Source organism: Diplotaxodon limnothrissa, linkage group LG1, assembly GCF_057381915.1.
Source record: "Diplotaxodon limnothrissa isolate DT_005_m linkage group LG1, D_limnothrissa_male_GT1.1, whole genome shotgun sequence".
NCBI lineage: Eukaryota > Metazoa > Chordata > Actinopteri > Cichliformes > Cichlidae > Diplotaxodon > Diplotaxodon limnothrissa.
In genome coordinates this window covers 4,774,216-4,787,146 of record NC_140596.1, presented here as the reverse complement: position 1 = coordinate 4,787,146, position 12,931 = coordinate 4,774,216, and the positions used below count along the sequence as shown (strand labels likewise).

General features: G+C 39.9%; 1 protein-coding gene across 1 annotated transcript in view; it reads left to right on the top strand.

The window, feature by feature from the left end:
- The first annotated feature begins 11,877 nt into the window (after positions 1-11,877).
- Positions 11,878-12,931, top strand: part of LOC146639285 (protein MTSS 2-like) — a 69,673-nt gene continuing 68,619 nt past the window's right edge. Inside the window, exon 1 of the mRNA XM_085351494.1 lies at positions 11,878-11,964. Within this exon, the coding sequence (XP_085207620.1) occupies positions 11,878-11,964 (87 nt within the window). The remainder of the gene's footprint in view (positions 11,965-12,931) is intronic.

Here is a 12,931-nt window from a genome sequence, read left to right as displayed (position 1 = left end):
TAAAAGTAAGTTTGTACCAATAAAAAGTAGTTGCCTACATGGAATTTTGAAGAATAAAGTAATTCTTGCAAAATATTATCAATCTTTTGAGCTCCACAGCCAGTAAAAGTGCACTCCTGCCTTCAGTGCATCTGAAGTAATGTGCTGATTGTATTTGAAACTGTGAGTCATCATGTTTGTGTCTAACTGTTAGCTCCACTGAGTACAATCTTGAGGAACAAGTCACTACATTTTTAATGACTATACAGTTAACCGATTTAACAAAGAACTGAAACACAACAGTCACTTGCCAGGAAAAGGTATGGAGAGCGAAAGACGCCTGATTGTGTTGCTGCAGAAGTCTTGGCAGAAGAAAACACAAGGTGCATGGATTTTAATTATAACCCTCCATTTGGAGTTTGCAATGGTTTAAAATCAAGGAAGTGGCCACTCTGATAGCTGTGGAAGATAACTGCCAGCTTTGAACGTGACCTCTTTACTTAATATTTCTGTTTCTGTGTTTTATCCTGGTGATATTTGTGATCTTGAATTTTGGATCACGTCTCATTATTAGTGAGCCCAGTACTTTTTTTTCTTTTTCTGTTCATGCACCTCATGTTCATATTCTGTGAGCCTTTCCTTAAGAACATCTTGATTTTCAAAATTGCCAAAAATACTTCCAACTTCCTTCATGTCAACATAAACAACTGCAACATTAAAATACTTGGATTTGAACCTAAATTTATTGACTGTACGGTCAAATTCTGTGAATCCACTGAAAACATGAATTTACATTGTTTACATTTCCCCTCTCTTGATTAAATCTTTATGATGCTGAGCTCATGTGTGCCTGCATGATCGCACAATGTCGGCACCATGTTAATTTTGTAAATAGTAAAATCAGTGTTCAACCCTTCTTGTTGTTAAAATGTGAAAATGTGATCATGCTTAACTGTTTGCATACATCTGCACAGGCTTGTGGCAGATACTGCCTCTGTATGACAACATGCGTGTTCTTCAGAGACTGGTGTGTGTGTGTGTGTGTGTGTGTGTTTGTTTCTGCGAGCATAGTTTTCATGTGTCTATGTGCATCTGTGTGCGTGTATTACTGCATATTGTGACGTATGCGTGTGTGTTTAGTCTGTGAGATGCGTCAGTAACTGGGGCAGAACTGATTGTTGCTGATGGCTGAAGGCAAGAGCAGACCTACATTCTGCTCTGCCATACAGAGGAGGAGGAGGAGGAGGGTGATAAAAATTGGGGTCTTTTCTGTGCTCCTCTCCCTCCATTATCCCCTCTCCTAATATATCTCCCATGCTTCTCCTTGCCCTCTCCTCTACATTCCCTACATTTTTTTTCCTTTTGCCTGGTGTGACACTTGACAGTCATATGGTCTTACTCAGCACACTGAGAGGAAGTGATAGAGGAGGGAATAGAAGCGAAAGAAGGTCATGAGATAAAGGGTACAACATCTGCAGAGGGGTCCAGAAAGAAAACATCACGACATCGATTTGTTTTCCAATATATAAGGATTACAAGAAGAGACACAATGCTCTAAATGGAGATTCAGAAACACTTGATATGCAAAACTAAAAATTAAGCATTTCAAATAAATAATACGGTGCACACTCCCAGAAATAGGGGTGCAGTAAAAGTCAATAGTGTTTCTACAGAAATGTGCCTCCTAGGGCAAATTATTCAGCCTAAAGGCAGCTGCGTACTGATTTTAGAGCTAAAAAGAACTGGCAGCACATCTTCATGATTTCAAATAAAACTAAACAAAAATGAAAATTCCTTTTTATGAAATATAAACTATTTGATTTTTCGTTTGAATGATTGGGTTTGAGGGGATTTGATGTCCTTGTGCCTAGTGGAATTTCTTTGTTTGCCAATGAAAACAAAAGGCAAAAGATCCAACTAAACAGTCACAAATACAAAATAAACTGACTCACTGACTCGAAGACAAACAGACAGAACTACTACCTACAATGTGGGAGAACACGACAGTGAACAGAGGGAAATGCAAACAATATACACACAAGGAGGATAACGAGGGAACAGCCCACAGATGGGAACACAGCTGACACTGATGAGACAGGAGAAGCAAAACTGAACACAGCACACAAACACAAGACTATCAAAATAAAACAGGAAGAACAAACACTGAGACCATGACTAAGACACATGGGCTTGACACTGAGACTGCGGGAGAAAACAGAAAGCAAACATACAACACAGAGGCATGGTAACCAAAACCCGAAGACTGGACAACAAAACTAAGACCAGAAAATACTAAACATAGCAGGAATACAACAACAACAACAACCAAAACCTGGAACTGTCATGTTTCGGCTGTGTGGCAGGCAGGAGAGGACCCAAACGCAAACTCACAGAGACAAAAGGTAAACTCAAAAAACACAGCTTTATTGCTGGCGTGGAGTGGGACACGAAAAACAATACAAAATAAACTAAACTGGGAAAACTAAAGCACAGGGAAAAATCACACAGCTATGATGGAGACTACGACACTGACAAAGAGAAACACAAGGCTTAAATACACAGAGGGATAACGAGGGAATGAGACACAGAAGGGGAGCAATCAGGCTGGACGAGACAGAGACGCAAAACTAGAAACACTCACATGAGGCATGGACCTACAAAGTAAAACAGGAAACACACTGACTGAATTCTAAACATGCAAACTTAACAGCAACAGGGGAGACATAACATGGAACACAGGGAAGCCATATGACAAAGCCAAAGAGCAAAACCTAAGATAACCATAACAGATCTAGGGAAACACGAAACAGTACCACAAAGGACTCAAAACATAATCCATAATATAAAAACACGAGATCTCTCCAAAATGAAACAGGAAACATGAGAGGCAGACATGACAACATAAGACAACAGACATGAAACACACGAAGGGCAAGGGAGACTTCACAGGGGTTGAAAACACAAGAGGGAACTAATAAGCAAATGAACATAGGAGACCTGATGAGCTTAACATACTATAAACATCAAAATGAACTAAAACTCAAAACACTGGGTCCTAAGACCCAGGATTGTGACAGGAACACAAACTAAACGTTAGAATATTAAATGAATCAGAATCACAAAGGTCCAAATACATAAACACTGGACCATGACAGTCACAGTGTATCATCATTTGGTCAGCAGCGGTTTACTATATGCCACACATTACCCAAAGGCCTTCTGTATTTTATGAGGCTATTTTTGTCTTTGGGGAGCAGTTTACATTCTGCAGTTAAAGTTTATGTTTGGATGTAGGATTGTGGTATTTTTAGCTTGTTTATTCTTAGCTGGACTTTTATATGAGATGCTGGGGACTACAACAGTAAAACTTTACAGGCCTCTAACTATTACCTGGAAGTTTCTTGGAAACAGAGTTGTTTATATGCTAACCCGCAAGACATGTTTTATTTATTTGGGTTTAGTTAAGTTTATGAATTGTTTTTCCTCAAAACAAATGCTCTGTGTAAATTCAGTTTGCAGATAGAGTAACGAACCATGTGACGTAACCATCACAAATCTCCCCCATGTGGAAAGAACCTTGTGAATTTCCTGGGAAAGTAGAATGACAAAACACTGAGAGAGATGAGTGACAATGGCAATATTTGGAAGAAATTTGTGCAGGATTTTAAATAAAAGGGTTGAAAGACATGGCTTTTTACAGTGGAAGTTGGATGTCATTGATTCCCAGCCCATACCTAGAGTCTTCTGACACTGATGCTGAATCAGAGGCCAAACAGAAAGACAGTGACGTGCAGACTGGGATGAAACACTGTGGCATCGGCACAAAAAAAGAGGATTTGAGGTGGAAGCACAGTGACAAGGAGCAGTGACTGGACATCACTGCCAACTCCACAAAGTGGGACAGTGCTGTGGCTGAGGAACAAAGCCTCAACCTCAACAACAATCGCTAAATCTGTACTTGAGAACAGAATAACTCATTGTGACATCTTCAGTCAGTGTCTGATTACCAATTAACTTTGACAGCATTTTCTAACACAGAGACTAAAACCAACTAAACTCAGAAGATGAAATATCAGTTAAGAAAGCACTTGTGATGCTCTGAAAGGCAGTAAGTAACAGCATATATCACGTTTTGGCACAGAGAACCTCCACCACATGGTGTACCAAAGGTCTTGTAGCTAATTCTGTTATTATATGTAGACTAATGTGAGTTTCCTCTATCAATATTAATATAGGAAGTCTTGATGCACGCTCAATCATCTAGCTAAATAAATCCCAAAAGCTTGATTCTGTTCAGCTACATCCAGATGAACAGAATCAACCTTTTGGGATTATTATAGAAAGGGGGAAAAAAACTAGAATACCATCAGCAAACAGATCAAATGTTTAAACTAAGACAATTAATTATTTCATCAAAAAATACTGCCTCATTTTGAACTTGACATATTTTATAAAAGATGGAACAGGGGCAACAAAAGGTTGGAGAAGTAAATGCTAAAAGAAACAACTGGATGGAATATTTGAAACTAATTAGATACATTAGCAACAAGTTAGTAACATGAACAGTGTGATCCAGAAGGGTCACGTATTCTCTGGAACAAAGCACACATAAAACGGACTGAGGCAAACTGAATGTCAAATGAGGCAAATTCTGGAATTCACACATCTGGAAAAGCACCATCAGTGCTGAAAGGTATATACAGATTTCAGGGCAATACATGCTCCCATCCAAACAGCATCTTTTTCAGGATCTTCAGTAAGGCAATGCTAAACTGTACAGTCAAAGGAGGTTGGAAAGAAAGAAACTGGACTTCAGAACTAAAGCTTTCTTTCCAAACTTCTTAGACTCCCATGCCCTGCACAGACATCTCTGTGTTTATATTGCATATATTACAACAGTATGGATTCATAGTAGAGGAGCCAGGGTACTAAACTGGCCTGCAGTCCAGAGCTTTCACCAACTAAAAACCTTTAGAGCATCATGAAAAGAAAAATATAAGTGTCCCGACTGCTGAGCAGATGAAACCTGTATCAGACACGAATGAGACAACATTCCTGTCCCCAGAATCCGACAACTACTATCCTCAGTTCCCAGACATTTATAGACTCCTGTTAAAAGAAGAGATGCTACACAGTCGTAAACATGCTTACTTTCTTGAGACGTGTTGCTGCAAATGTTTTCTATGTTTGAATGTGAATAAAATAAGCATTTATGAGATTTTCCAATCATTGCAATATGTTTCATTCACATTTTACACAGCACGACAACTTTTTTTTTGGAATGAATGAATGTTGGATAAATCATTAGGTTGCATATTCACTTCAAACGGAGTCACCAGATGCCAATCTTTAAACCTGTTGAGAACATTTTCTTGCAGTTGGTCAGTAGAAGTTGCTTATAGGAAATAACACCTGTGGGCTAGTGAAGATGTCTTATTTTGTATCAAAAATCTGCTTTCTGTCATTGTATATGTCATTGAAAAATGCTGCAGTGGCAATAATCACAGCTGCATTTCATTCATGTTGTACGAAAACAAAGCAGAAGATTTCTGTTATCTGTCTTTGAAAGAAATTCCATCTGACAATAAATAACTTTCTTGAAAAGGCGAACAAACACCAGATGACACAAACATGAGTTCACATCTTGCAAGACACTCTTGTGCTGAAAACTCCTTACATCTGCTTTAAGCAGGGCGTGCCAGTTTTGCTCAATTTCTGGTGCTTCCTCACAAAAGAAATGCAGCATCATCTGCTTTTAAGGTCAGCTGACCCCTGACCTCTGACCCTACCCAGGGACATTGCAGATTTTGCTTTGCGTATGCGTGGAGGGGCATCAGTAAAATACATCACCACACAGAAATTGTCACTCCAGATTTCAGTAACAAATGGATCCTTCAATATAAAAATATATTAATCAACAGTAAACAAATCTGATATGCTGGTTTGGGTTTGCTTTGTTTTATTGTTTGATGTGCATCCACAATGGACTAATGTCAAAATGTAAATGTACATGCTTTTAATTAAAATGCTGTAATGTATTTATAAATAAATAAATAAAAAGTAAAATGATAAGTAAAACTATTGCTTCACTCATACATCATTATGAAAGGCCAGTGCTGTATAGCCGTAATCTCCCACATTTAATAGTAATTTAAATCTTTATGCCTATAGTGTTGTCTCATTTAACCTCCAAAAAATGTTTTGGCATGTGTGCCTTTATCAGGGAGTTAAAAAGCTTTCATAGAAACAGCAGCTCGTTTCTGGCAAACCTCCACCTGGGGTGAAAGTGGAAAATTATACAAGTGGGTAAAAATACGGAAATATGGATACCAAAGGGAATCCATATAACCCAGACCAGTGCTGGAGTCCAAAAAGGCCGTCAACAGCCCGCAATCAAAATTTCATAAGCATTCCAATCCATGTATTAGTCCATTCCACTTATTACAAATATTATTGATGTGTTTTCAAAACAACGACACAGTTAATAAAGATGTAAAAATTATTTTTTACGTTGAAACCACACCATTGTTTTTCTTGTGACATTACCAATAAGTTTGATGTGTCACATGGCCCTCTTCCTATTGAAAAAACAAAAGTTGTATCCAAGATGGCCGACTTCTAAATGGCCACCATGGTCACCGCCTATCTTGAGGAGTTTGCCATCTCACATATACTAATGTGCCACAAACAGGACTTTAATATCACCAACCATTCCTATGTTATTACGGTGTATCCATATAAATGGCCCACCCTGTATTTTTATAGCACATCTCTAAGGGTAAGTATGGACATCTTGATTGTTTTTACTTCTGTTTTTGTGAATAATCATTTTTATTAATTCTTTTTTTCCCCAGATTATATAAGCTAACTGCCAATAGTTCAAAATGATAGTGCTGGGTGTTTTTCTGAACTGGATGTGACTCAGGCTCTTTTATTAGACATCCACGCCTTTAGTAACAAACATGATCATTATAAACAGCACCGCTTCCATCACTGGCCCCATGCAGGCTTAGCTTTGTCATATGTGATTCACTGCAGTAACTGAATCATCATTCTCTTTTGAGATCATTGCAACATCCACTGACTAATCTTTTGATTTTAAACCATTTCAAGGACAATAAATATTTAAAACCCATAAATCTATATAAGCTTTACTTTTGAATCCATTGTGTTCTACCAAAAATGCTTAAAGCCCCTGACATGTCCGGGTTCTCTTCATTCTGTAAAAAAGTGTCAACAAGAGTAATAAGAGTAGAAAAAAAGTCTTAATTTCTTATATAGAGAGGGAGCATGTGTGCCCCATACACATTCGGTGAATGCAAGATTTTTTTTTACATGCAGGCTAAAATTCAAGAACCACAAACGTAGCTGAACTAGGATGGAGAATGACAAAACCCAATTAAAAATACAGCGTCCAGCCTGAGGATGAGGGCCCAATCAGTGAGAGGTTGTTGTTTGTGTAGATCAATCAAGCTCTCTCAAGGGAGACAAAGCAACTCCGGAGGGTTTTTGGTAACAATGAGAGGGAGAGTGTTACTGATGATTGTTTAGCTTCCATCAAAAGGAATTTGAAAAGGTAGAGTTAGCTCTAAAGCACCTGTACAGCCACCCCAAGGAACAGAAACAGGCCAGCAATTTAACTAACAGCAAAGTCCTAGAAGCATATTGTTTTGTCTCATTGTTAATGTCTCTACTAGCAGTCAAAGTATTAGTTTAAGGTAACCCTTTCAGTTACAAATGGAGGCTGCAGGCCATCAGAACCAGCACGGTGGAGATGTTTGATGACTGGATGTCAGGTTGATGCCGCGAGCTCTTTGTAGAGTTTGTCGAAACTGTCCTGTGGAGTCTTTGCAGTGTAATGAGGTGGATTCTCTTGGTGGGAGATGTCATTGCCCTCGAGTCAACATGATAGGTGTTTTTCATTTTACCCGTTAGTGGTTTTAATGTTGTGGGAGATTCATGTAGTCATCATCTCTGTTAGTGACCTCTGGCTGTCCTGGACTATTGTGTCCAAAGACATTCAAATACTCACAATGAGGAGCCTCTGCCAGCTGTTTTCCATGACGAGCAAAGAGCCAATAACAGCTACGTGATTTATTAGCAGGTGTTTTGAAAGAATTTTTACTTTTAATATATGAAATGCAGAGAAGATACACTAGTACGGGCTCTTTTTAGGCTTTAAATAAATAAAACTAAATATTATGTTACAACGTGTGTATGAAGCAACACTCCTATCATGAATCTGGTTGAAGGTCTCTAATGTCTTTAATAATATGTATTTTAAGACCTTTAAGCATGACAGTAACAAAAAATAAATAATAAAGCCAAAAACAGGATAAAAGGGGAAAGTGAATCATTGCTGTTATGTGTGCATCACTGTATACCATCAGGACCATCTGGGCCACTGTTAGCAGAGTGCAAGGAATCTTTAAATAGAAATCAGCTCCAGAGTTAGGAATGCAGTAAAACCTTGTCAAATTGTTTTAACCTGTCTGGAATCTGTCACTTTACCATACACAGCTGTTACTACACCCACACTGTTTTCATGACTCTTTGAAGTATGTTTACTTTCTACACTGAGCCGATCATTTTCAGGAAAGGCCTCATGAGAGATAATGAGAACCAAAGGAGAGTTTTTTGCTGCGCTTGAACACATGCTCTTCAGCTTTCTGCAGAGTCCAAGTGAGCGAGTAATGTGTGATGTGTGAAGGAAGACCAGACAGAAGAAGACGCATAAACACACGAGGGGTTACATTAAGACGTAGAAAGCATTGGCTATGTCATATGCATTACATCCTTCAGTCAAGGTCACCAGTGTAGCCATAGAAACACATAGATGCACATATACATAATACACAGGAGTTGCATGGGTGCATTTTCCCTGCACAAAAGGAGGTCTCTAGGAGGATGCTGAACATTTGGCACGAGCTTAGAGCTAAGTGTTTGTGTGTGTGTTCAGAAATTCATCCCTGTGTGCATACCAATGTGTATTACGTCGGCTATCGCTTCCTCTCTATTATTAAATCCCCCTTTTTTACAAGTAGTCTCATTTAAGAGTTGTACACAAAAACAACTGGAGCATACACAGACAGAAAGACAGATCACCTCTTTTCAGAGTTAAAAATACATGCTGTATGAGAAATATATCTACAAGGACTATGGGACAGTGTTACAGAATCATGAAGAGGGCATTTGTATATTCCACCTTAAATATTGTCCATCTGATGATCTGGAATTTTGAGAAGGTTTGTGGTTTCTCTGGTTGTTTAAACTCGACACACAAGGTGTTCCAATAAAAATGGAATATCTTTACACCGCACTCTGAAATCTTCAACTCGTAACAACATTTTTCTGCTTGAAACCAATTCCATCTAGCCTCTCCGTTGTTGTCCCAAGAATTCCTTTGACATGCTTCATCTATAGTCTCAGAATTACCACCCCACTGTGACCTTTGACCTTTAAAGCATCATTCTGGCTGCGTGGCGCATCATGTTACTGTTATGCTGCCTACATATACAGTAGATGGTGAATATGGCTTTCAGAAAGCACAGATTTTCTTTTTTTCTTTATCTGTCCTTTATCTTTACAAAAAAAAACCATTATCAAGAAATGCCTTTATTCAGGAGCTTTTTCCCCCATATCCAGCAAACAACAACCCCCCACTGAAAGGATTTCTGCTCATACTAGAACTGCCTCAGGAAACATTTTTGTAGTTAGTTATGGCTCTGAAAAAATGATGTAACTGTCTACATGAGAGGCACAGTGGTTTAACAGTAGCTACCAAGAACCTTATGACCGCAGTCATCTTTATGCATTTTCTGACTCAAAAAGCATAAATGTGACTCACAGTAATTTGACTACATTAATGAACACTGTCAGAGTTCATTTCATCACTGTAGAACCACACGACTCCTAAATCAGCTTTTATTTTCATACTCTCTCAGAGTTACTACTGCATTCTTTTAACTTTACACTCAGCAGCTTCTATGAAGATTAAAGTGTGAAATGCCTACAGGGGGCGTTTTTTTAAATGCATGCAGATGTGTCATTTGGGTGTTTTATTAAGTGTTTGTAATGTCATGTAACAGTAATCGGCTTTGTATCAAACTGAAATTTTAATATTAACAGCAGTGTAAGTATAAATATTAATCCCCAACTCCCCAACCTACTCGTTTTTCTTTTTTCTTTTTCTTTTTTGGATAGTGATATGGCCAAAAACAGAAAGACCAAAGTTTCAAATAATGAGATAATGATATGTATGTCCAAGTAATCTCCTTGAGCTACAGACTCAAGCTTTAGACTACTCTAAATGCTCATTCAGAGTTATTATTTTTACAGTCATGGATTTGTATGTCAATGAGAGTGAACACCCCTAATATGGTCATGTTAGGTACACAGCCCTGAGTGTGAGCACTGAGACTGAGCTTAACGGAAGGAGGCAAAACTGAAAACAGAAAAATAAAACTATGAAGCTGGAAATGAGAACAATTAAACCAGTTTATTTCAAAATAAAACACATATTATTTATTTATTTAAGTATGCAACACACAATGATGTGCATTATACCAAATATAAATTCATAGTTCCCAGTTGTTTCCAGTTTGCTGCATGTCTTTAAACTGTTATTTTTTATGTTCAACAGAAACAGTACAGTCAGTGAAACAGTTGTTTAGTGAGGATATAAGCATAGTCAGGTAGCTTTAACCTCAGTCAAGAGGTTCTGTTTAGTCACTTGAATCATCACAGGTGTTTTCTACCAGTCATCTACATGTGCCCGTGCCAGCACACCTTCCAGACAGAGAGGACACACCACGAACTGTAACCTCTAACAGTTTCCAAACAGCTGTTATGAGAGGGGAAACCTATCCATAAAGATATTTTTGTACCGTAAACTGTAAACCATGGCATGGTATCTAAATAACTGCTTCTTCTTAAGGATCAAAATAAAACAGTGTCAACTTTTATTTTTAATTACTTATTTATGTATTTATTTATTACTCTGAGTAACTGGTATGGAAAATGAAGTGTGTTGGACCTGAAGATGTTTTGCCTCCTGGGTACACCAGTGAACTCATGTCACAAGAGGGTAGCAGGTGGAATTTCAGAAATAGCCACAATGTCAAAAATAACCACTCATACATGTCACTGAATGGTTAGTGGTTTAAACATAAATCAGGTGGTCAGTACGCATTCCTACACACATACACACACTCTGCTAGTATCTAACTCTATCTGACAGTAAGCCCCATGCTGTAGTGTGTGTGTGTGTGTCTACATGCATGTATATGTGCCTGCGTGCGGCCATGTGACACACCGTCCAGGATTGTCCAGCCTCCCCTTTTTGTGACTCGCTCGCACGGATCGTATTACTGGCTGCTCTCCCTGCACCGCTGAGCCCACCGCCTGTGCACCAATCACAGCCTGTCGTTATTTTACCTACGAGCACATGCATGCACGAACGCACAGACACAGGCTCTGACACACCACATCCCTGTGCTTCTCCGCTGCGTTCACATGCGTCCCCGCGTTGCGCTGGCTGCGCCAAGATGAGCGTGGTCGCCCCGGTACCATCTCACCGCCTGAGTGGGAGGGAGTGAGAGAGCGCAAGAGAGAGAGAGAAAGAGAGAGAGAGAGAGAGAGAGATTGTGTGTCTTTCCTCTCTCAAACCCAATCTTACCTTCTCCTGGAAGAGACCGCAACGAAGCCGTTTGTTTCGGCATCGTTCTTTTTTTCCCACCCCTCCTCCTCCTCCCGTTCTTCCTGCATCCCTCCCGTTATTGTCGGTCTCCCGGTTTTCAGAGACCGGTCGTGATTTTGTGGAAATAATTTTTTTGTATATTTTTCCCTGCTGGGTGTTGGTAGCGCGCAATTGGTGCGCGCTTCTAAAAATTCCGGCGAATGGTGGATTTGGCAAACATGGAGACGGTGGAGAAGGAATGCGGGGCCCTCGGTGGTCTGTTCCAGGCGATTGTCAACGACATGAAGGTAAATGAAAGTTTATTTATAAGAATTTGTTGCCACGGTTAAACACATGTGCTCCCTCTCTGAAAATAGCGGTGTCCTGCAGCCTATTCCCAGCTGGTGCTCTCAGATGGGCTACACGGTTAAAATACCTGAACACACGCCTCTCCTTGAAAGCTAATGCTGATTTGTCTTCTATTTAACAATGAGGTGAATGAATGGATGATGGCAGCCTTTTACTGACAGTGATGCGGCGGCCCGGTGGGTTATTGGTGCGATCCGACCCCCACCGCCTTCCTCACGCCCGGAATATTGGCTGCGCATGCAAACGTCAATCCATTCTTTTATTTTATTTTCATTTATTTTATTTTTTTTAATGCAATCCTCAAATCTCAGTCCAACCACAACAACCAGGCACGATCACCGCTGTTTTCTCTCAGTCTGATCAGGTTTATGCATATGGATAATTTTGCAATCAATTTGTGCTAAATGTGAAGACCAGCTGGGTCTTATATCAAAGCCCTGTGGAAGTGCCCATATTAGCCTGGGACTCCATTCATCTCAACGGCTCCGTGGAGTGGCATGTATAATTGGCAAATATAATCAGATGTGTACCCCTGTCGTGACTGACACATTCCCTCACATGCACACGCCTGAATCTTCACCAGGCTGTCCTCAACCTAAGACCTGCAGCGACTGTGTAAGAATAGGTGCGCGCTCGACTGTTGCATGTTAAGCCTCCGTCGTCCTTGCTTTTCTGGTTACTCTGCGTCTCCGTGAGAGTGCAGCGTCATTGATTTTCTGTCAGGCTGATCCAGCGAGAAAACACAAAAGCACGAGAAGCCGCGCAGATACCTACCCCCTCTGTCCGCGTGTCTGTCTGCCCATACCGCGGCCTGCCTGTCAGTCAGTGATTCTGCAGCAACCGTGGAGTGGTTCGGTACCCACCCAAGCTGAATGTGCACCGGTGCTGCTGTAAGATGCTTTGGAT